Here is a 21,116-nt window from a genome sequence, read left to right as displayed (position 1 = left end):
TTGGATTACAATGGCATTTTACTGTATTCGGTAAAATGTGTCGCATTTAAATTATTGCCATTAACTGATGTGGTATCTTTTCATTGCTGCTTTGTAACTCCAATTTGTGCTGCAAAACACATTCACTCGGTATAAGAGCTCATTTCACATTTTTTGTCAATACATATCGCCCCTTTGCTTTAGTCTGTGAGAAGAATTTCCTGGAGTGATGTGATTAGTCAGTGAGTGGTTAAAGTGGTCTTTGAGTTCGGCAGTGGGGAGGTGCCAGAAACGGGGCGCCGCGTAAGAAAATGACACACCGCGGTGCTCATCGTTTCAGACTCAACCCTTCTACGTGGGTTTAATTTGGACACGTAACCCTGTTTGCCCGGCTTGGTCCTGCGCTCAACTGACGCGAGGGCCTGTGTTTGGGGTTGGACGATGCACGGGTGTACGTCTAGCCGTGGCCCCTCTTGGCCAACGTAACGCTCTCTTCCCGGGCTGCCATGAACTGCTATTGGAAACTGTGGAGGCTTTTCCCAGGGCTGTATTTTGAAGGCCATGATTATGTCATTTTCATTGGGTTCTGGGTACAGCAGCAGATGTCTGGCCTGCTCTGCTCAGCCCTGGCGAAAGTGGCATGCGGTCACATCGCCAGTCTAAAAGCCTGGCTATTTGAGGACGTGGTTTATAATCTGATACTGACTGTCATGCTCAGCATTTGTTGACATGTTTTTCCTTATCACTATTATCATTACTTTTTCAGCTAAATTTAGTCAACAGTGGCCGCAGCAATAGCAGTGCTAGAAAATCTATAAGAGTAGGTTAGGTCTTCTATTGATTCGGTTGCAGTAACAGAACACTGACTTCACGCATCAAATAAAATTAGATACACATTTATTCATTAACTATGTTTATACTTCACTGGCAGCATTTCATTTTTCATAGAATAAATTTCGAAATATGTCCATATTTGGACATTTGAAACGTCCTGTACATTCCTGTGAACGTCAGTGTAAGTGTATGATGTACTGAGGCCACGCAGACACACAGTCCTTCACACCCCCTTTGTTGACACAGATGGTCTGATTCCGAGCACACGGTCTGGAGATTGAAGGGCTCCACCCACGATATGGTAGGGTTTATTGAAATGGGAAAGAGAGGAAAATGCCACCCTGGCTGAGCACTAGCTGATGAATCGTCTACAGAATCCTGCTTGGCCAGTTCACCTCTCCGGACCACCCTGGCTTTATTAGTGCTTTGGTTCATTCCAAAGCCGGTGTTCACACTGCCACAACTAGTTTTGTCACCATCTGAACAACCAGTAATTTTTCTGTTATAGGTTTCTATAGTGAGCCCGTTGATTGACAGGCATACATCCCCTAGGAAAATTAATTCACTGTGTCTAGACCTTTGAAACCATTTGGAAATATATTTATGAATTCACTACGGGTTGGCTGCAGCCTGCAGACTTTCTGACTTTATGTGGAGACTACGAAGATAAATACTCTACAAAATTTTTTCCTGATATGCCAGACAGACATTTATCCACGTATTTATTTTATATACTTTTACCATTTCCAAATGCAGATGCACTGATACACTGTTTTACACTGAATCTTGGGGAAAAAGTGTATTCCGATATGCAGTTGATGATGTCTGAATGCATATGTCATGATACACTATTGTAACCCGAATCACCAGGGTGAGTTCCAGGAAAGGCATTATGAAAGGCCCATGGTAAGATGAGATGGCACCATCCCAAGACTACGGTGTTTCGAGTGTGTTTGTTTCACACGGCATGGAGAGACTGCTGATCACAGACAGGCAGAGAATTTGTGGTAGAGTACATACGTCTTCCCCCTGCAGTTACAGACGTGTGGGAGAGATTCCCATCTTAGATTCCCCTTGTGCTAAGATGGGGAAAAAAACATTCACTTACTTACTGTGTTGCAAGTGACTCGGTAAACCATAAATGATAACTCCGGCTCACGATGAACAAAATCTGATCCACTCAATGCTTGTTGATCTTGTGGTTTAAGAGCAAAAGTATAGCATGACAAATGCCATTTCCCCCCAACTGATAGCCCCGTCTAGGGCTGACAAGGGAATTTAATATGATGCCATTCTGAATTACATGGTGAAATGTTGACTGCTATTGAAATTATTGTACAATTTGAACTTTTAGAGAAGCCCTTTTCATTTTTGAAATTTTGGAATGAACCATTCAGTTTGTTCTTTCCGTCAGAACTTTCCTTGAATGTCAGCGCGTGACTTTAGCCTGCCAAGAACCCTGAGAAGGCAGAATCTAGGTTTTCGGACTGGTCATTGTCTAGCTGTGTATCAGCACAGATCTGCCCATGTTTGTTTTTTTGTTTGTGTATTCATTTTTGCTTGTGTGTGAGCTTTATATGTATTTGTACATGTGTGTGCGTGTGTTAGGTGCGTGTGTGGGTTCATATCGGATGTGGTAAAGCTGCCTGAGCTTAGTCACGGAGCAGATGAAGCTTGACAAATGCTCCATGTTTCATGAAAGATTTTTCAGCGTCTGGGGAAGAAATAACACATTTTAAAATGACAATGAATTCCTGTCCCAAGTCTGCTTCTTTTGTGTGTTCTATTGCAAAAAATAATTTTATTCCTCATTTAGTTTTCAGTCATTACCACAAGTGAAAATCCTGTGCCCTCCACATCTTCTAAGGCTAAATCAAGTTACTTTCAATCTCCAGTCACATAAAACATTTAGTTTCAAAAACCCTGTTAAACGAGCCCTTGCTTCTCTTTCCTCCCTCATGCTTCAGTGGTCTTAAGCTCCAAAATTTGAAATTTTTGCTTTGTTAACAAATTTTATTGCTGGCAAATGAGAATTAATCCATTTCACAGACATTGCTTGTGGTGCTTTGACATGAATACAAGTTAAATATGACTTAAGTAGAAACAGATTTCTGAACATTTTATTTTCATTGTTAATGACAGTGGTAAGGGTAGTTATATAGGTATTGGCTCTGTTCATATACAGAAAGTATGTCCTTTGTGAGGTTTAGTTTTAATGCCAATACATCATAATGCATTGGGTAGAAAAGTACCTGCGTTGGCCTTCTACTTGCAGATATATGCCAAAAGAATAAATCTGTTTTTAATAACCTCATATTTCTAATATATCTATTATATTACCTATGCCTTTACGCTCATCTGCAAACACATGCACCAGAAACTTTATATTCTGTTATTTTTCAAACGTGGACATCATCCAGCGTTACGGAAGCATTAGTGTAGATCAGTGATGGAATGGAATAAATGTGTCATGCTCAGATCAGATTCCACTACCTCACGTGTCGCTCACAAGAATCTGCAGAAAGCATTAAGATTCTCCTTGTCTGTTATGCCCATGTCATAAGCTATGCATTTGCCTTGATAGAAGAAACAGATGCATTATGGATTATGTGATGTTAAAAAATATTCAGTGTCTGCATATACTGTGTACTTCTTTGAAGAGAATTTTTCAAATTTGAGTGTTGTGTTAGCTTTTGAATCTAGTACAGTTAAAACATTTTATTTTCCTGTATTGCTTTTTGGGAAATCTTTTTCATATGATCCCATCAATGATCACCATTATTCATGGCCAGTAATTTTAATTGTGTCTTATTGTTATTCAGCAGGCTTTAAGTTGAATGTAGCTGAATGGTAGTCACCAAGCAAAGTGTTAGGGTGAATGTTTTAAGCATGAATGATTATAGGAAAACTACTAGGTGACTGGCTACAGTATCATATGCAAAATCAGGATGTCAATTCCTTAAAAAACTTTTTAAAATTTTGCAAACCTAATGTTCTTATCACAAACAGAATTTCTTCTGTTTGGACTATCCATACGCTATAGACTGCCCTGAATGTTGAAAGTAGTGTTGATGTTTAAAACTTTGCCTGTTGAATGCAGTTAATGGGGCAGAACACAGGCTAGACTAAGTACCCATGGGCATTTTCACTGAAGGGTATTTAGTAATACTGTACCTACATTTCTATAGTGCGCCGTTCCTTTAAGGGGGAAGGGCTTCTGCTTTCACACAGGAACACACCCCAGTATACCCTCCTAGAGCCTGAGCAAACTTTTCCTTTATTGTCTTTGCCGTCTCTGTGTCTCCTTGGGTTTGGGTTGCATAATCGAACTTGGAAATGAGTTCTGCTGCTCTCTTTCTTTCTCTGGCAGCTTTTCTCTCCAACTTTCCTTTTTTCCCTCTTTCTCAGCTTTCTCAGTTTTCTTTTTCCATCCCTGCGCTGGACCCCCTCCCCTATTTTTCTCTCGCACCGCATAGGCTCCGACATGCAAGCCTAGGCTCTCCTCCCATTTTTCTGTGTCTTTTATCGTGGTCAATAGAAGTTGTTTTATCAGCAAACAGCACGTGCCATTTAAGGATGGCCTGTGCAGAGAGAACTGCTGTGTTCATGGAAATTTCCAGAACAATAGGCGCAGTTCTGATAGTGAGGCTGGTCCGGCTGGTTCTGTGTTCACCTACGAGCCCCCACACTACTGGTAGGCCTCATTCGGATGTGCTACTTACAGGCCTGCGATGGAGAGGCATTGCCACACCATCTTATCCTGGTCATATGCAGACATTAAGTGGCTCATGTTAGTTGCCCTCCTGAATTGGGGAAGCTGGGTTTTGAATGAATCTCTTATAAAATGAATAAATAGAACATGTGAGAATTAATAATCAGGGTCCTGATGGCGGCCGTTGAGTAGGTTTTCATTCTCTCCGGGTAATTAGCCTGCTGGTTCAAATGGCTTTACTATTGGGATGTAACCACTCTATCTTGGGAATATAAGTTGTTGTTTAGAGAGCTGGAAAACCCACAGGTCTTGTGCACATCAGAGCTAGGATTTGAAGTAACTGTGACTGAAGTTGTTGTTTGTGATTAGAATTCAAGCAGACTGTCAGAAGCATTCTCACTTTGTGGCTGTGTGTAATTTCATTACAGCACGAATTTATAGCTGCCTTTCTGTATTGGTTAAAGATGTTCCTTCTCTTAGTGATCTATGCATGAATCCCGTCATTATGAAGCTGTCTAAACAAACAGCCGGCCCAGCAGGCATACTCCTAATTGTTTCAGTGTGCCCTCATTGCAGTGTGGAACTCTAACATGGCTCTTATCCAAGCTTTGGGTGGATCCCAAGGTAGGGAGTAATCTTTCCTGTCCCATTACAGTCAAACTTCTGTGGGCACACTAAACACCTCAGTTGACATATAAAAATAAATAAATGAAAGGTTAGTATGACATTTTGCTAGATTGTTGTTTGGTGGTGTTTTTATTTTCACACTTGCAGGGGAAGTCATCGGAAATAGACAATAGAGGGCAACACAGTGGATTTATATTTTGAGACTTGTTTGTTTTAAATGTTTTAAGTGTTCGTCCATGACATGTATTTATTTTGTCTATATCTGAAACTGCCATTATTACTCTGGCCCACTACCAGTAACATGGCTGTACAGCAGGCTTACAACTAGAGAATACATCAGTGACCTAATTAATGAGCTATATTTCCAGATTTTCAAATCGAAACATTTTTCACTTGGAATATTTATGTTTCATTCCTTTTTCTAGGCACCTGACTGCAGTGCTCTATTAAAATGAATGACAGCCAAAGCTGAACCTTTAATAACTATGCGGCATCAAAAACCTTAAGAGTTGAGAACTAATTTGATTACACTTGTTTATAACCCACAGCTAGAAATAACACTGACCGACCTATCCAAAAACACTGGAAATTTGACCTCAGACTAACATACCATCGTATAAAACAAAGCAAACAAAACCCCTTGTTTTTGTTTATATATTTCCCTGAAACTGTTTGTAGCAGCAACCATATTTCCCAGTCAAGTAGAGATTAGAGAAGCATTTTGGAGGCTACATGGACAGCTGAGCTGAATGATGATTAAGTATGGCTCTGATAATTGATATTATTTTAAATATTGGACCCTATTTGGGTGGCAACGCAAGTGCAAGCAGGTTTGGTCGCAAGTGAAATTGCTTGTTTTGCCTTGCGCAAACAATGTTTTTTTCCTGGGCCAGGTTTGGTAGTTTCATGGCCTGCAGTAAACCCGTTTGGATCAACATCAGTTAGGTGGCACAATAGTGGGTTTGGCAAACCAAAACATTTGGCGCTGTGCAAGTTTGATGTTGAATAGTGCATTTGCGTTTAAAGCAACCCAGACCAGGTTTTAACTCGGGTGCATTATGCTATTTTGGTGCCATTTTGAATGTGCCACACATATGAATGCATGAACACACAACACAGATGCAAGAAATATTTATAAAGTTTATAAATGTTTATTTCAATTTGACTGTTTGAAATGCCTGCTGTGTTCCAGTTATATGGTCCAATGCAATGCAGGTAATGCATCTGTGTAGAGTTAATATTGTGAGCAACTTGAATTGGAGACACAACAAAGGTGGCTCTACATCCATCAAATAGTGGAAGATACACATTTGCCAAAATTGTGGCTACTTATTCCGTACGTTAAGCCGAGAACACCCCAGCAACTCGCTTTTAATCGTGTGTTTGGCAGGGCTGGGTCAATCATTGAGGTAAACTCTGGAATGTTAAACATGCATTTCAAATGTTTGAACAGGTTAGCAGTACATTATAATAAAGCCCTCATGAAGTCAGTTCTTTGTGGTGTGCTCTGTTCTACACTACCCAGCCAAATGCCTAGGATATGACATAGACCTCACAGAGGACACATTACAGGACTTTCATACGGGGGAGTCCCATGTGCATGCGAGAGCAGGGACTGGCTGGCTGAAGAGCTGTTTCCCTAGTGAGTGTACATTCATCTTATCAAGCGCATGTCTATAATGAATGAACCTTAGTTAATGTGGTGAATTTTTTTTTTTTGCTTGTTTTAAATAGTATTGTTAATCAAAAATCCACAGCAAAGAAAGAAAAAGCTATAATAAATTCAAACTACATGTGGTGCCTTCTTTCCTGTCCTCTGGTTCACAAGCACGATGCCTGCGAAGATGAAACAGTAGTGGCAGCACCGGGATAGAGAGGCCAACTGGAGGAGGTCCCTGCCAGCTGCCTCCTGCTCCTGGCCAATTTTGGAATATTCATCCTGCCGAGTCAGTTCACAGGAACCATTTATTATAGTGTTTAGCACTGGAATATAAATGGAAAATATATTTAGCCAATGCAAGGCATGGATCTAGCCTTTTTATTTCCTTTTTTCCTTCTTCATATGGAGACCCTCCCCCTGACAGATAATGCAATAGGCCACCGCTTTTGTCATCTATGCCTAGAACTGGCCCTGGTCAATGGTAGCAATCTCCAGTGAGTGTGTTGTGTCAAACCTTATTTCTGCCACACAGACTCTTCCATGCCTCAATAATGTGATATCTAGTCAGTATAACAGGAACCCGAGAAGACAAAGCCGTACCAAATAAATGAGTGACGCATTTTTGTAGTGATTACACTCCACAGCATACCACAGAAGAAATACATTCTGCCATCAATCTGTTTCTGTTTACTAGTTTTAATAGTCAATAGAGTTTTAATAGACTTTAATAGAGTTTCTCTGGCATTGGCAGGTTTTGCTGAAATATCTGCTCTGTGGGAGGCAGCCAAGCCAGGTTGCGTGCACAGTGAGGGAATTTATTTTCTTTGTCCTGTACAGTGAGTCATGTGGCTGCGGACTGCTCCAAGATTGTGGCCAACTCATTGATATTGATGTTGAACAGTGTTGGACCCTGCAACACGGTTCACTTCTTGAGTAAAGAACTTTAGAAGAACTTTTCTTGTTTGTTTTAGTACCTCATTTGTAAATTGTTTGAAAGGGTAAGCACCACATGATGGCATCCCCCAAAGATATTAGACCAATTCATTTTAGTCTAGTGGTTTTTCATTAAATTAAGCTGAAATTGTTGCTAATATGGCTTAAAACTTGGCAAATTGATCACTCCTCACGGAAACACCCGAAGTTACGTTGGAAAATTAATTCTGTGGTACATGATATAATAGCGGGAACACAAACAGCTCTGCTATTGAAACTTTAGTGTGAAAAGATGACAGAAATGGGCCGCATTTGGTTGAAAACATCACATAAGTAGGCAGTATTTTAAATATTTGATTCTGAATGAAAGGACATTATCAGTGACTCATGATTCTGACTCTAGAAGACACGAGTCTATATCCTGATACCAAACAAAATCACCAAAACAGGAGAATACTTGATGTTTATCAGTTTGGTGGAAATTTATTATGATTATTATAGGTCTATTTCTAGGATGTGTAGGGTGTAAATACAGATGAAGATGTGATGGGTTTTGTAAGAATCCCCTCAGATACACCAAACAGCGGAACTATCTTTGTGGCGAAGGAACCCGTGTAGTCTTGCGTGATACTATGGAACGGGATTAATTCAATGATATCTCAGTTATATGACTCTTAAGGCTTTTGATACCACACAGTTATCTGTTTTAACCTTTTACTCTATGCTAACAGTTTTACATAGAAGGAGACTACAAATAATCTGCCAGTAGTGCGGCTCTATACAGATCGCTATCTATCTTGCTAGACCTGGATGTCCTTCTGGCATGTGTAGCCTGCATAGATATAATTGTGTATCTTGCTACGGCACTTGTGTATAGGCAAGTGACTATGGGGTGCACATATCCTGAGTTCTCTGTGTATGTTAGGACCTTAAAACTGCTAGGTGTGCAGCGGTAAGAGTCACAGAAGAATGCCAGGTAAAAGTGTATGCAGTTTATTGTACAGTGCGGTCAATAATGGGAATATACAATCGTGCAAAATGTGTGTAGTGGAATGATTATATGCAAATGGCACACAGGGGAGCGTGTTGACGAGTCTCCTCGAACCATTCCGCTTTTCCTCTTATATATCCATGGATATCTATTTTCTGCAACCAGTGTCGCACAATACATGGGCGCAGTCGATGGCACACATGTGGGCACACTGGGCCTAACTAGTAGTGATGGGAAGTTCCATTCTTTTTCTGGTTTGCAAACGAATCTTTCAGATGGCACAAATCTCTTGATTCAGTAATCCCCACTTCCCCAGAGTGCATGGGAACCCCCCCTACCGCGAACAAACTACTCAAAAATGTTGTGATTCTCATTCAAAACTGGCTTTACCATTCGCGAATGAGTCATTCAGACACGTCTCGTTCATTCAGTGGAGTGGAGATAGCCGTTCCTTGGCGTGGTAGATTAACGTGGTCCATGAGTGCTAAACCATTACAATGGTTCTGATTGCAAACGCAACTAGATAATGTGTCCGATTAGAAGAACTCTAAAGAGTTGTTATTCTCGAGCTCTGAAAGAGTTGTGATTATCGTTCATTCCGTTCATCTTCTTGACTACTAGTGGTACTGACGTTCTGTGACCATCAGTAATTTGAAATAAAGCCAGTATACAAGCCAAAAATCAGTATTTTTTCTTTGCACAAATATTATTATTTTATGTAGAAAAATACTGGACAAAGCATTGCATTTTCAAACAGATTATATAATGTCCACCAGTAAGATACGTTAGACGGCTCAGTTATGTTGGTATGAACTGATACACATACTGTAGGTAGAAAGTTGTTGTGGTGAAATTTTTTCTGCACTTCCGGGGCTAATGATTCCATGTATCAGGGTAAAAAAAAAAAGGGGTGATGCCTGACGTCTCTCTCTCTCTCTCACTCTCCTTTCTTTCTCTCACTCTGTTTTCCTCTGTATCCCTCCCTCTCTGTTTCAATCTCTGCAGTGGTTTGCCCGCTCACCTGTATGAACGGAGGAGTGTGCAGCTCACGCACTCAGTGTCTGTGCCCTCCTGGCTTCACGGGTCGGCTGTGCCAGTTTCGCCTGCGCCAGATGCCTGAAGCCCAGGGGGCACAGGACAACAAGCAGCACGTCTACACCGTGCAGGTGGTGCCTGATGCTCCGAGCCTGGGCGACAACACAGGCCGGCAACAGATGGCACAAACCCACTCTGTCTTCACTCTGCCCCTGGCGCAAGGGGGCGGGCATCACTCCTCAGAAGGTACCCTTGTGTGCCATCTTATACAGTCCATGGTGAAAACAGAGTCAGAAAATTTATTTGTATTTTTTTTTTGTACTGTTTATTTAAAACCTGATCCTATCTGAATCAAAGAAACCGTGAACAGAAGGGAAACAGTTCTGCTTGAAGAAAATATTCCAGTCCCCTTGGTCTGTGTTCTGAGGAGTCTGAAATAACTTCTTACCCATTTCTATCAATTTATGCTCACTAAGCTTACTGCTATCAGTTCATCGCTATCAGCTTACTGCCATGTCTATCAAACCCATCTTCATCAAACCCTTCGCACCATCATGTGCTGGTCAATCCACAGATATTATTATAGACAAATGAGATGGTCAGCTGCATTTCTTCCCTCCTCCATTGATCACAGAGGTTAGTCTGGCTCCTGTGCTGCTGAACCCCCATTGAAATGGCACTGTACATGGCCATGCCCCTTACTACATTTTCATCAAGTTGGAAGGTTTTGGCATAAACAAACAGCAAATAAAAGAATATCAAACTAGACTAGTCTATAATAATATCTGTAGTCAAACCCCACTCCATCAAACGCTTCTCTATTAAACCTCTCCATCATCTCTGACTGTGTCCTAATCTGCCCTCTATGCCCTTGTCATGAGCACACTGTCCACCGTGTTGAATGTGTCCCAGTACTCTAGGTGGTGTAATGGAAGAGAGTTATCTTGTGCCCCCCTAAGCTGACCCCTTCCAGCAAACCTGCATCATGTGCAGGCTTTTCAACGAGAGACCAAATGTATTACCCATAATTCTCTGCATTATAAACATTATATAGGCGTTTTCATCAATCTAATTGTATTAATGTACAGTGTTCAACATTAATTCATGAACCATGCTTAATATTTTGCATAATAATGTTCTGTTATGGAAAAAATGCCTAACTGGACAATTATCTAGGTAGCTACTGTGAATGCATGTATTTGGCTGTCTAGCTGTTTACGCAATGAGATTGGAGCTTGATGTTGGTGGCGAAATAATTCGCTAGCTACCAACCTAATTTGGGTTCTTCTGAGGTAACTAAATGGTTGACAATCACTTGCTGATTTTTTAACCAGCTCGCTAGTAATATTGACAGTAGGTTGGGTAGCTAGTTAGAGAAATGATCAGCTTGTTAGCTTATAAGGTTGGAAATTATATTTTCCAATTGCAAGCTAGTGAGATTAAACATGCATATATTTATTTGCACCTTTCTGGTTAATAAGGATGAAAATGGATTTAGCTGGTGACCATAATTTATTTATATTTATTTACAGTTAGCTAAATTGCCTATTGTTGATATATATAGAGTTAACATATAACATAACATAACATAACATAACATAATGATGAGTTGCTGTAAGTCTATTTGCTGTAAGTTGCTGTAAGTCTATTTGTATGCTCTCAAAGAGAAAGAGCACAGCCAGACTGGACAGAGTGAGTGACAATCTCCTGAGGAGTTTCCAGCATTCTGAGTTCTCTCCGCTCCTCACTGTTTGCCTCCTTTGGTGTCCCACCTGGTCATGTAAGAAAAGCAGCTTGTTGAGGGGTCCTGGCATGAAGAAGGAGAGAGGAGGCAGATTGGGATGCAGCCTTAGGCAAACTTGTCTCTACCACTGTCTCTCAGCTCAATCACACCTCGGTCCATCTGACCCCTTTTTGTTCTTTATTCCTCTGGATTAGGGGATGATCTTTCATCCCCTATGATCATCTTAACACTCTAACGTCTTTACATTTGTCGGTTGTAGTCAGACCTATGATACAGTGTGTTTTTTTTTGTTGGTAATTTGCAGTCTAACGATTTGGAATGCCACATGCTGGAGTTTTTGTGATTCACATCTGATTGTCTCCACTTGCCTCACTTGTCCGCTGTTCCCCCTCTGTTTCTCTCTCTCTAGTGCAGTTTAAAGTACGTGTCCACCACAGCTCAGACACCTCTGTTGTCATCCACTCCCTGGACCAGAGTAGATCAGATGTCAAGCGACCCACCAAGCCTTTGCCCCGCCTGGTGCACCCAACGCACAAACCCAGGGGGCGGTGCTTTCAGGAGACCACGTCCAAACAGGATGTGAGTACGACTGGTTTCGGAATTTTGATCACACAAGTGTTTCAAGCGAACAAATCTTTTGTCATGTGATTCAATGTATGTGGATTTTCATGGCATAACATTAATAAAACAGTATGACAAAATTGATGAGGTCAATGCTAAGTGGGGAATATTGTCCATGGACCATTTTGAAATTTATGCACTGTAAAAGAAGTGTTTACTGTGTTTAATGATGTTGATTATATTTCTTGGCAGATGCCTTTATTGCTGTTGTGTAACCTTTACATCTGGATTCTAATCTGTTGCAGTTGAGGTAAATTCTCTTGTAGAAAGAGAACAGCAGGGTTGTTTTATTAAAAACCTAAAAATAGCTAAACATCACTTTATTTGCACTCTTGCATACTCCAGTGTAGCAGTAACCCCCTCCCTGGATTGACCAATCAAGAGGATTGCTGTGGCAGCGTGGGAAATTCCTGGGGGCAGAACAAATGCTACAAGTGCCCCCCTGTGTTGCCCTGTGAGTACCAACAATAGCACTAATATCATAAATGTATTAGAAGTATAAATGTTGTGCCATTTTTACTGTCTTAGCTGATATATCGTCATCTATACCAGTGGTTCTCAAACTCCCTCCTGCAGTCCTGCAGTTGCAGTAAAAATTTTAATTTTAACAAGCTGTTAATTTTTCTTAATTACACTTTTCATGTTTAGAGGGATTATTTACCCTCTAAAGCCACATTACGTTGGATATGCTGTAGCTGTTCATGCCATGAAGAATAAACGTCCCATATTCGTATTGTGTTGCATTGCCAACGATTACATAAAAAATGTGTTAACTGATCATTGTAAAGACTCCTAATTGGTGAAGGTGTAGACACATGGCCACTGAAACTTTTTTCTTAACTCTTTTTATGTAATTACAATACAGCACAATAAGCCTCATTCACAAAACTCAATGGGGCTCATTCACAAAACCTTTCTTAAATTATTCTTACTTTTGTTCTTTTAAAATGTTCATACAAAAAAGCAATATGGGATTCATAACACGTGTAGACCTTTGATTCTGTGCATGTCCCAGGTGATGAATACAGATGATGAATGCGGACATTTTTTGAACTCCTGGTCATGTGATTAGAATAAGGAAACAAACACAGATAAGAAAAAATGATGGATGCCAAAATGTTCTTGGAAACATTCTTACGCACAGTTCACAATGAAATTTCATCATATGCGTTTTGTGAATGGGGCCCATTGTGAAAGAAAAAGCTTTGCTTTGTCATGGAACTTATATTCTTCATGGTGTACATAGCTATTTCTGGCATAATGTAGCTTAAGAGGGTAAATAATCCCTATAAACATGCAAAGCACATAATTAAGAAACATTCACAGCTTGTTAAAATTCTTGTATTGCAGTTCTGGTTGGAAAGCAAACCAGCATACACAGCGGCAACCCAGGGTCAAGTTTTAGAACCATTGTCTCATACTGTTTTAGATATGTAACCCATTGTTCCAGCCGGCCATTTTTATTCAAATTTTGTCTTTAATTCAAGAGATCTCAACATTTTTTGTTGACTACAAAACCACGTTTCACCAAGTTCTTAAGACAAAAAAATCTTAAGATTGCTTTCAGCCCAGTGTCCCGCTTGAAACAACACACTGCTGCCTACATGGATACCATAGTAACGTCTTTGTGTTTGTCCTTACTAATTATGGGCTGCACTCTCCAGTCTGCTGGGATGGCCTTTTGGGAAAGGAATGCATTCTGCAAAGCCTTACTCTGAGTTATTTGTATCATGGACAAAAATGCAAACATAACCTCATGCCCAGTCACAACTTGTGGGCCCATTCCACAGTAAGATTTTCAGTGTTAACATGTGAGTACCATGAGTAGTTGAATGACACTTCTCTTATCTGTATTGAGGAATACAAAGCACAACTTGCATAATCTTTTTATTCTTCCAGTGCATCAATGTGAAAACAGTACTTTTTCTGTACAAATTTACCACATGGATGCACAGCCCGGCAGCTGACCAGTCACAGTACATGAGAACTGGGCAGAGCAGTGTGGGTGAGAGGTGGTTGGCTGTTACCATGATTGATGCTTCCCTCCTATGGGCATGGATAATTTTCACTCAGACTCAACCCAGTTGGTTGCATGTCGATAGATACTCAGGAGGCCCATTTTGTTTGTATCACAGTCACAGATTGTTTGTTTAGCAGCCAAAGAGAAAAAACGGCTAAATGCACTTGGTGCTTCTGTGAGGATATTATAGCTCTTATGAATTGCACTTGAAAAGCACTTAGCACTCTTCACTATAGCAAATCATGCTGAATGAGATATCTCATGAAATAGGAAGCAATTCTTGTAACTACATTAAATTGAACCCTTTGTTGCAAAGAAGGACAATTTTATTGCTTTGCCGCAGACATCAAGCTGCAGCTTAAGACATAACAGATTATTTCTTTACTTTACTTGTTATTTTGCTGCCTTTTCCTAATACAGGGTCCAGAAAATGCTTCTTTTGTGGCTGGAGCAAGGGTTTTAATCATTATTAAAGTCTTCAGCAGGGGTTTCTATTCTTGTCCTGTTCCTTTTGACTATTCCCTGCTGACAGAAAAAAACATCAGAGTCTCTGGATGACACATCCCGGCCATGCTTCACTCAGCCAGTCTTTCTGAGTCAGGAAATTAATGGATGCTTTAATGTTTATCTTAAATCTCACACCTCTCCACTCCAAACCTATTTTTTCAGAAAGGCTTACTTGATGAGGTCTTCTCTCAAAGTCTCTATTTACGCTTTATTGGAAAATCTTGAGAGAACAGCACAAAAATATTAGGAATCATGATCAGTGGAGTCACAAAGAAGGAGATTCATTTTTATTTATAGATGTCTCCGTATATATTTAAAGCACTGGCAAATATTTAGAAAGATATACTGGAACTTGGACAACACAACTCCCACAGTTCCTTCTTAAGGCATTCTTACCATTTTTTTACTTCCAAATGCACTCAACAAAATGCACTCACAGACCATAACCTTTCTCGGTTTTGATTTGTAATTTTTCCTGTTTGCATTTATTCTTTCATTCCCAGACAAGGTGGAGTTTGGCTTGGTTTCTCTTGTTGTTTTTTTCCCCTTCGCTCTCTCCATCTTTTCTTGCTACTTGCTCATGCAACATTGGCCCCTGGAGAGTAAAAGAACTTGGCAGGTTTTTCATCTCCATAGCCAGCTAGATCATACAAAGGAATGAATGAGATTCACTGGCACAATGAGTGAAATTCACAGTCTCACATGTCTGAGATTCATTGGTCCAATTTGTTGGCACATTGAAAGAGATTCACCAGCCAGATTAAAGAAAATCGTTGATCTAGTGATTGAGATTCGCAGCCCTGATGTGATGGACTCACAAGCCCAGTGAGTGAGACTGACTGCCTCAATGTGTGAAATTTATATATAGGACGCATGCTAAGTGAAGAAGGTTAAAATACATACTCAGTGTTGCAGAAGCATGGAACATATAATTTAGGCCTGAACAATGTGTGAGACTTGGCATACCCTGCAGGTTGATTTTCTTGTACAATATGTTTACCCTGGCAGCTGATGTGGTTTTAAAACGTTTACTTTCTTCAGCAGAGCGTTCTCTCATCCAGCACTGGGAATGGACTGTAAACCTGCTGTGAGAACATTCTAGAATCCTTGCTCCAGGAACATGAGAGTGAAAGAAAAAAAAAACAACTGGCCCGTTGCCATCCCAGTCTCTGATACGCCCTTCGCTTGGTCTGAACCTACTGAATGTTTGGTTTAAGTGAAATCACAGACATTGGATTTTGCTCCAGCGTTACACTACATTGGTTTTTTATATGCTCTTACTTGGGCGCCTCCTCTCTGCTCCCCCAAAACCAGATGTACAGTACAATATGTCATTGCACAACTGGAGTCTGTTTTCCCACCCATCCTGTCTCATGTCTTGTGAAAGTCTTGTGAAAAGAGAAGAACAGCTAGGCCATTATTCAGGGGGTCTTCCCTGCCTGTCCATATTCACTGCTGGTTTACACATGTTATTGTCTTCAGCCCTCCTGGCTGCTTTGGTGTAGAGAGGAGATGGTGATATTTTTTTGGGGAGCCAACTTTGAGCTGCTGGGCAAAGAATCTCTGTTTTCTTTTCTCACTCCTTTTGTATTGTTCCTGCTTTTTTGTACATCTTTTGAGGGTACTTTCTTACTTTTGAAGTCACTTCTGATAAGCATGCCTTCTTCCACCCCTTTATGTGGCTGTCGCAGACCCTGGACCCCAAAAACTCCAAAACATCATTGAGGACCGTGGCTCTACCTGCCCACATGGCTATAAGAGACTGAACAGAACCCATTGCCAAGGTAAACCCATGAGCGTAATGTCTCAGATGGCCTTTTGCCAGCACACAGCTCCCATACTTTAGCCTCGTGAGATACAGTATAGAGCCAAATTCAGTGATAAATTACAGTGCAGACTGGATGTGTTACAAGTTTATATTTGGAAAACAATAAATGGGAAATCCGCCTGTGATTATTTCATAGTACTGCTGTTTTTAACTTCAAGCCCACGTGGTGCAGGAGATTCTTAGGGAAATCCCTACTACCGTTTCTTTAATATTTGTCCTGTAACATATTAGAATGAACAGGTAATGCTTTTCTGGTGAACTCTAACCATGTGGCAGTTTGCCTAGTATTACTATAGGGACCCAACCCCTGTGCCCAAGATAGCCCTTTAATTTTTACTGCTGCATCTTCTCCCTCATACGCCCTCTTCAGTGCGAGGGGTGGAGTGCGTCAGTGTTGTGTCATTTTACCTCATGGGTCATTACCACCTTCCAGCCCATAAGTTTATTTTGTGTGTTTCCTGATGAAATACTCTCTCCTTTCTCTCCAAAGACATCAACGAGTGCACGATGCAGGGCGTGTGTCAGCACGGAGAGTGCCTGAACACGCAGGGCAGTTTCCTGTGTGCTTGCAAGCCCGGCTACGTCCTGGACAGGACAAGATGCGTGGGTGAGAACGGTTCTGCTGTTTTCTGACGTTCCCTGCGCAGACTGTGCTGCTCAGATGAATGAAGGCGGTGCAGGATGATCATTAAGGAACACGTGAACCTTTCACGAGCTAAACCGCACATTTCAGTCATGTTTGTGTCACCTGGAGATAATTTTGTTCAGAGAGTACGTGTAAAGCTGAGGTACTGAAGCTTTTTGATCTTGTGCCACCTCCAGTAAAAGTGAACATGGACACACAGTGGGAACTTTGATGATGAAGATTAGGAAAATATTCCTTGGCAACAGCACACACGCACAGCAAATTTTTGTCTTTGGAATGAACTCTCTGGGACTTAGAATCAGCTCAATTTGATTGTACATACGTGACCATCTAGCTAGCTAAACAAACTGTTTTCTGGGTATTGATCTTTTAACTCTCTCAGGGAGTTGAAACTGAACAGCACTCTGAATACTGAATACAAGTGGTATCGCATGCTAGAACCCCTCACTTCATCAACATATAAAATATATTTGATGTGATTTGATTTAATATTTATTATTGAACACAATTATCAATTAAATCGCCAAATTTGTTGATGGGTCAATCTTCATTAACCCATAATTTTCCTCCTCCCTCTTCATTAAAACTCCATTCATCACCATTCTCCCCTCTCCCTCCATCCTGTCCTCTCCTCCCTTTCCCCTATCCATCACTCCCATGGAATCCCCGATGGTACGTCCCGTCCTTGGCTCCTCCCTCAGTAGAGCCCCTGGTGGAGCTGGGGCTCTGCTTTCGCATGATGACGAGGGCGGGGCAGTGTGAGCACGCCCTGCCCACCGAGCTCTCTCAGGAGATGTGCTGCTGCACCGTGGGCAGGGCCTGGGGCAGCAGGTGTGAAAGGTGTCCCCAGGATGGCACAGGTAGGGCATGGCCCACGGGTCTCATTTACCCTGTACCGCGTCCAGGTGTGCCATTAATGACCCGCATTCAAGAGCGGCACTGGCCTGCCTCATTTTGTCTGCATTGTTTTTATTTGAATTAAGAGCCCATAGAAGGAGCCATTTTGTCATAACATTAGGATATTTTCATGTCTTATGCTTGGCAGAAAGCCTGTGCCCCATAGAAATTATTATGGCAGAAGAACTGCAATAGTTTCCATGGAAATAATTTTAAGTTCTCGCACTCCTTCCCTCCCTTCCTCCACTTTCCCCTTCCTTCCATAGCCTCTTTTAGCAAGATTTGTCCTGCAGGGAAGGGCTACTCCTTCCAGAGTTACAGAGGAACCCTGTCATTCCCGCCCCAGATCCTGCAGATCCTCCCAAACCGGGAACCGCGACCCCAGATCCCCAAGACTGAAAAGGGAAAGCGGCAGCAAGGTGGGTCTCTAACACAGTGGCGCTTCGCTCTTTAAACACTGACTAAACGCTCTTTAGGAGGCAGGCATGTACAGTATGTGTCAAGACTATACGAGCAGAACTACAGACACTACACTGCAATATGCAGACCTCTAATTAGCTGCCAAAACTGGATGACCAGGTTGCAGTTTGCTCAGAAGTACCTAAAAGAGCCTGCAGAGTTCTGGAAAAACGTCTTGGGGGCAGATGAGACCAAGATTCACTTGTATCAGAGTTATGGCAAGAGCGAATTGTGGAGGCCAAAAGGAACTGCCCAAGGTCCAGAGCACCCCCTCCTCATCTGTGAAACATGGTGGTAGGGGTGTTATGGTTTGGAATTTATGGCTGTCACACGTACTGGCTCACTTGTCTTCACTGATGATGTAACTGCTGATAGCAGCAGCAAAATGAATTCTGGTCCAGAAGCATCTTATCTGCTCAAGTTTAAGTGAATGCCTCCAAACCCATTGGATGGCACTTCATCCTACAGCAAGACAGTGATCCCAAACAAACTGCTAAAGCAACAAAGCAGTTTTTTTTAAAGCAAAACATTGGAAAATTTTTGACTGGCCAAGCCATTCATCCAATCTGAATCCAATTGAACATGTGCTTCACATGCTGAAGAGAAAACCTAAGGCAACTAGCCCCTGAAACAAGCAGGAGCTGAAGATGGCTGCAGTACAGGCCTGGCAGAGAATCACCTGGCAGAAAATATACTCAGCACCTGGTGATGTCTGTGGGCCACAGTCTTCAAGCAGTCTTTGCATGCAAAGGGCATGCTCCAAAGTACTTTACTTGACTACCTTCATTTGCAAATTGCAAATTAATTGTAAATTAATATGTCCCAAACAATATGATGCCCTGGAATGGGGGCTATGTATAAACAATGCTCTAATTTCTACAGGGTGAAACCAAACTGTATACATATACTCTTAAATAAAGTAAAGAATGTGCAGTTTAAGCACATATGAATTGTTTGATTACAAATCTAAAATTGTGGAGTACAGAGCCAAATCAAGAAAAAACGTATTTGCTGCACTTTTTAGCATTTGAAGGATCTCATTGCTGCTTTCTGTTTCCCTAACTTGGATACCTTCTGTCTGAAAAAGTCTTAGTACTCTTCTGTGCCGCCACCCTTCAATAATGAAACCTGTATCATATTTCCTTACAGAGCAGTGTAAAATCCTCTAGTTGGCACACTGAGTGGAAACATACAAGGGTTTGGAATGAGAGTGTGAAATTAACTGCTTTTTTTCTTGTTTCTTTCAGAAGCCAAGTTCCCAGTAAGTTTCTCTTTTGTCCATTGTAATACAGGCAGTCATGCAGGTACAACACTGTACAGTGCATTCCATTTCCTCTGAGGTGTGGTGTGAAGCAGCTGCCATCCTTCCAAATCTGTGGCTGTTTTCCACTGGTTTGGAGGGTGCCATTACAGTACCTTCTACAGATAAATTTACTGTAAAAATGACTGTCACTGATTTTCACTGGCACCACATACTTAGTTTGTTTGGTATTAATTGTTGATTATGGATGGGTGATCAGTAATGAAGAATCATTATGTTATTTTTTTATAATTCTGTAATGACATTTTGTCGTCTTGTGAAAATACACTGTGTTTTTCATTGTCACTCAAATTTTTTGTGTGTATGTGTGTGTGTGCATCTGTGTGTGTGCGTGTATGTGTGTGTGTCTGTGTGTATGTGTGTGTGTGTGTGTGTGTGTGTGTTTCTCTCTCTGTGTATGAGTGCATGTGTGTGTGTGTGTGTGTTTGGATTTGATGTTTCCCTTCTGTAAGGTGCATATGTTGGGTTTTATCAGGTGCCCCGGAGAGAGGTTCCTGTGGAGGCGACCACCCCCATGCAGATCTCCACCCTCAGCAGCCATGGGCCCCGGATCCCTAGTAGGCCTTCCTCTTCCTTCTCTTCCTCTTCCTCTCTATATCACGCAGACAGGTCTCCTGTGGTTGTGGGGCTTCGCTACTGCATAGGCATTGTGTAACATTACAGTCATACTTTGTGACTGTGTAGCAGGTACCCTTCTGGCACATAACTTTTTTCAGTTTTTCATTACAATCCCACATTACAACTGCAGGCCCGTCTGTGCCTTGGCCAATTAGGAGGGAAGAGTGACAGTTTGTTTGATGGCCCCCGATTGGCCGGAGGAGTCACTTGTGAGTCATAAAGTGGGGGGTTACCCTGTTGGATGAAACTGTCCTTCCCCAACAAGACTGCAGACAATTCAGCATCACCAGAGTGGACGCACTGCAGAAACATCTGTCTTACTTTCAGACTTTCTGTTTTAGTCTTATAATGAGACTTAAAATCGTATTTCTCTCAAGTAGAAAATATTAAGTGGTTTAATTTAGTTTTTGCTTGACAAGTGAAATTGCCCCATGCCATTGGCAAGTCTTGAAAATTGGCAAGTCAAACTGTGTCACCTCATTGGCAGTCGTTTTGTATTATTGAGCCAAAAAGTAATAGAAATTAGATTTTAGGTCTGGTTATAAAACTAAAATACTTTATAAGATTTACTTATTTTTTGGTTTTCATGTAGTAGTATGAGATTGAGGCCCCATTGAGACATGAATTAGAGAGGGGGTTTTGGTTGTTCTTTCACACTCTCTTTCTTACCCTCCCTGCCTCTCC

General features: G+C 41.4%; 1 protein-coding gene across 10 annotated transcripts in view; it reads left to right on the top strand.

The window, feature by feature from the left end:
- LOC135262857 (latent-transforming growth factor beta-binding protein 3-like) overlaps positions 1-21,116 on the top strand; it is a 42,919-nt gene that overhangs the window by 6,118 nt on the left and 15,685 nt on the right. For 5 of the 10 annotated variants that reach the window (XM_064350182.1, XM_064350176.1, XM_064350178.1 and 2 more), the window contains exons 2-10: positions 9,742-10,017; positions 11,925-12,094; positions 12,482-12,590; positions 16,355-16,447; positions 16,982-17,098; positions 17,839-17,997; positions 18,301-18,453; positions 19,741-19,754; positions 20,290-20,371. In XM_064350182.1, coding sequence (XP_064206252.1) covers positions 9,742-10,017; positions 11,925-12,094; positions 12,482-12,590; positions 16,355-16,447; positions 16,982-17,098; positions 17,839-17,997; positions 18,301-18,453; positions 19,741-19,754; positions 20,290-20,371 — 1,173 coding nt within the window. Of the gene's footprint in view, positions 1-9,741; positions 10,018-11,924; positions 12,095-12,481; positions 12,591-16,354; positions 16,448-16,981; positions 17,099-17,838; positions 17,998-18,300; positions 18,454-19,740; positions 19,755-20,289; positions 20,372-21,116 lie in introns of those variants that run through there. The other 5 variants (XM_064350180.1, XM_064350185.1, XM_064350186.1 and 2 more) reach the window with 3 other exon arrangements.

This window comes from Anguilla rostrata, chromosome 9 (genome assembly GCF_018555375.3).
Source record: "Anguilla rostrata isolate EN2019 chromosome 9, ASM1855537v3, whole genome shotgun sequence".
NCBI classification, from domain to species: domain Eukaryota; kingdom Metazoa; phylum Chordata; class Actinopteri; order Anguilliformes; family Anguillidae; genus Anguilla; species Anguilla rostrata.
This window is presented reverse-complemented; position numbering and strand designations above follow the sequence as displayed.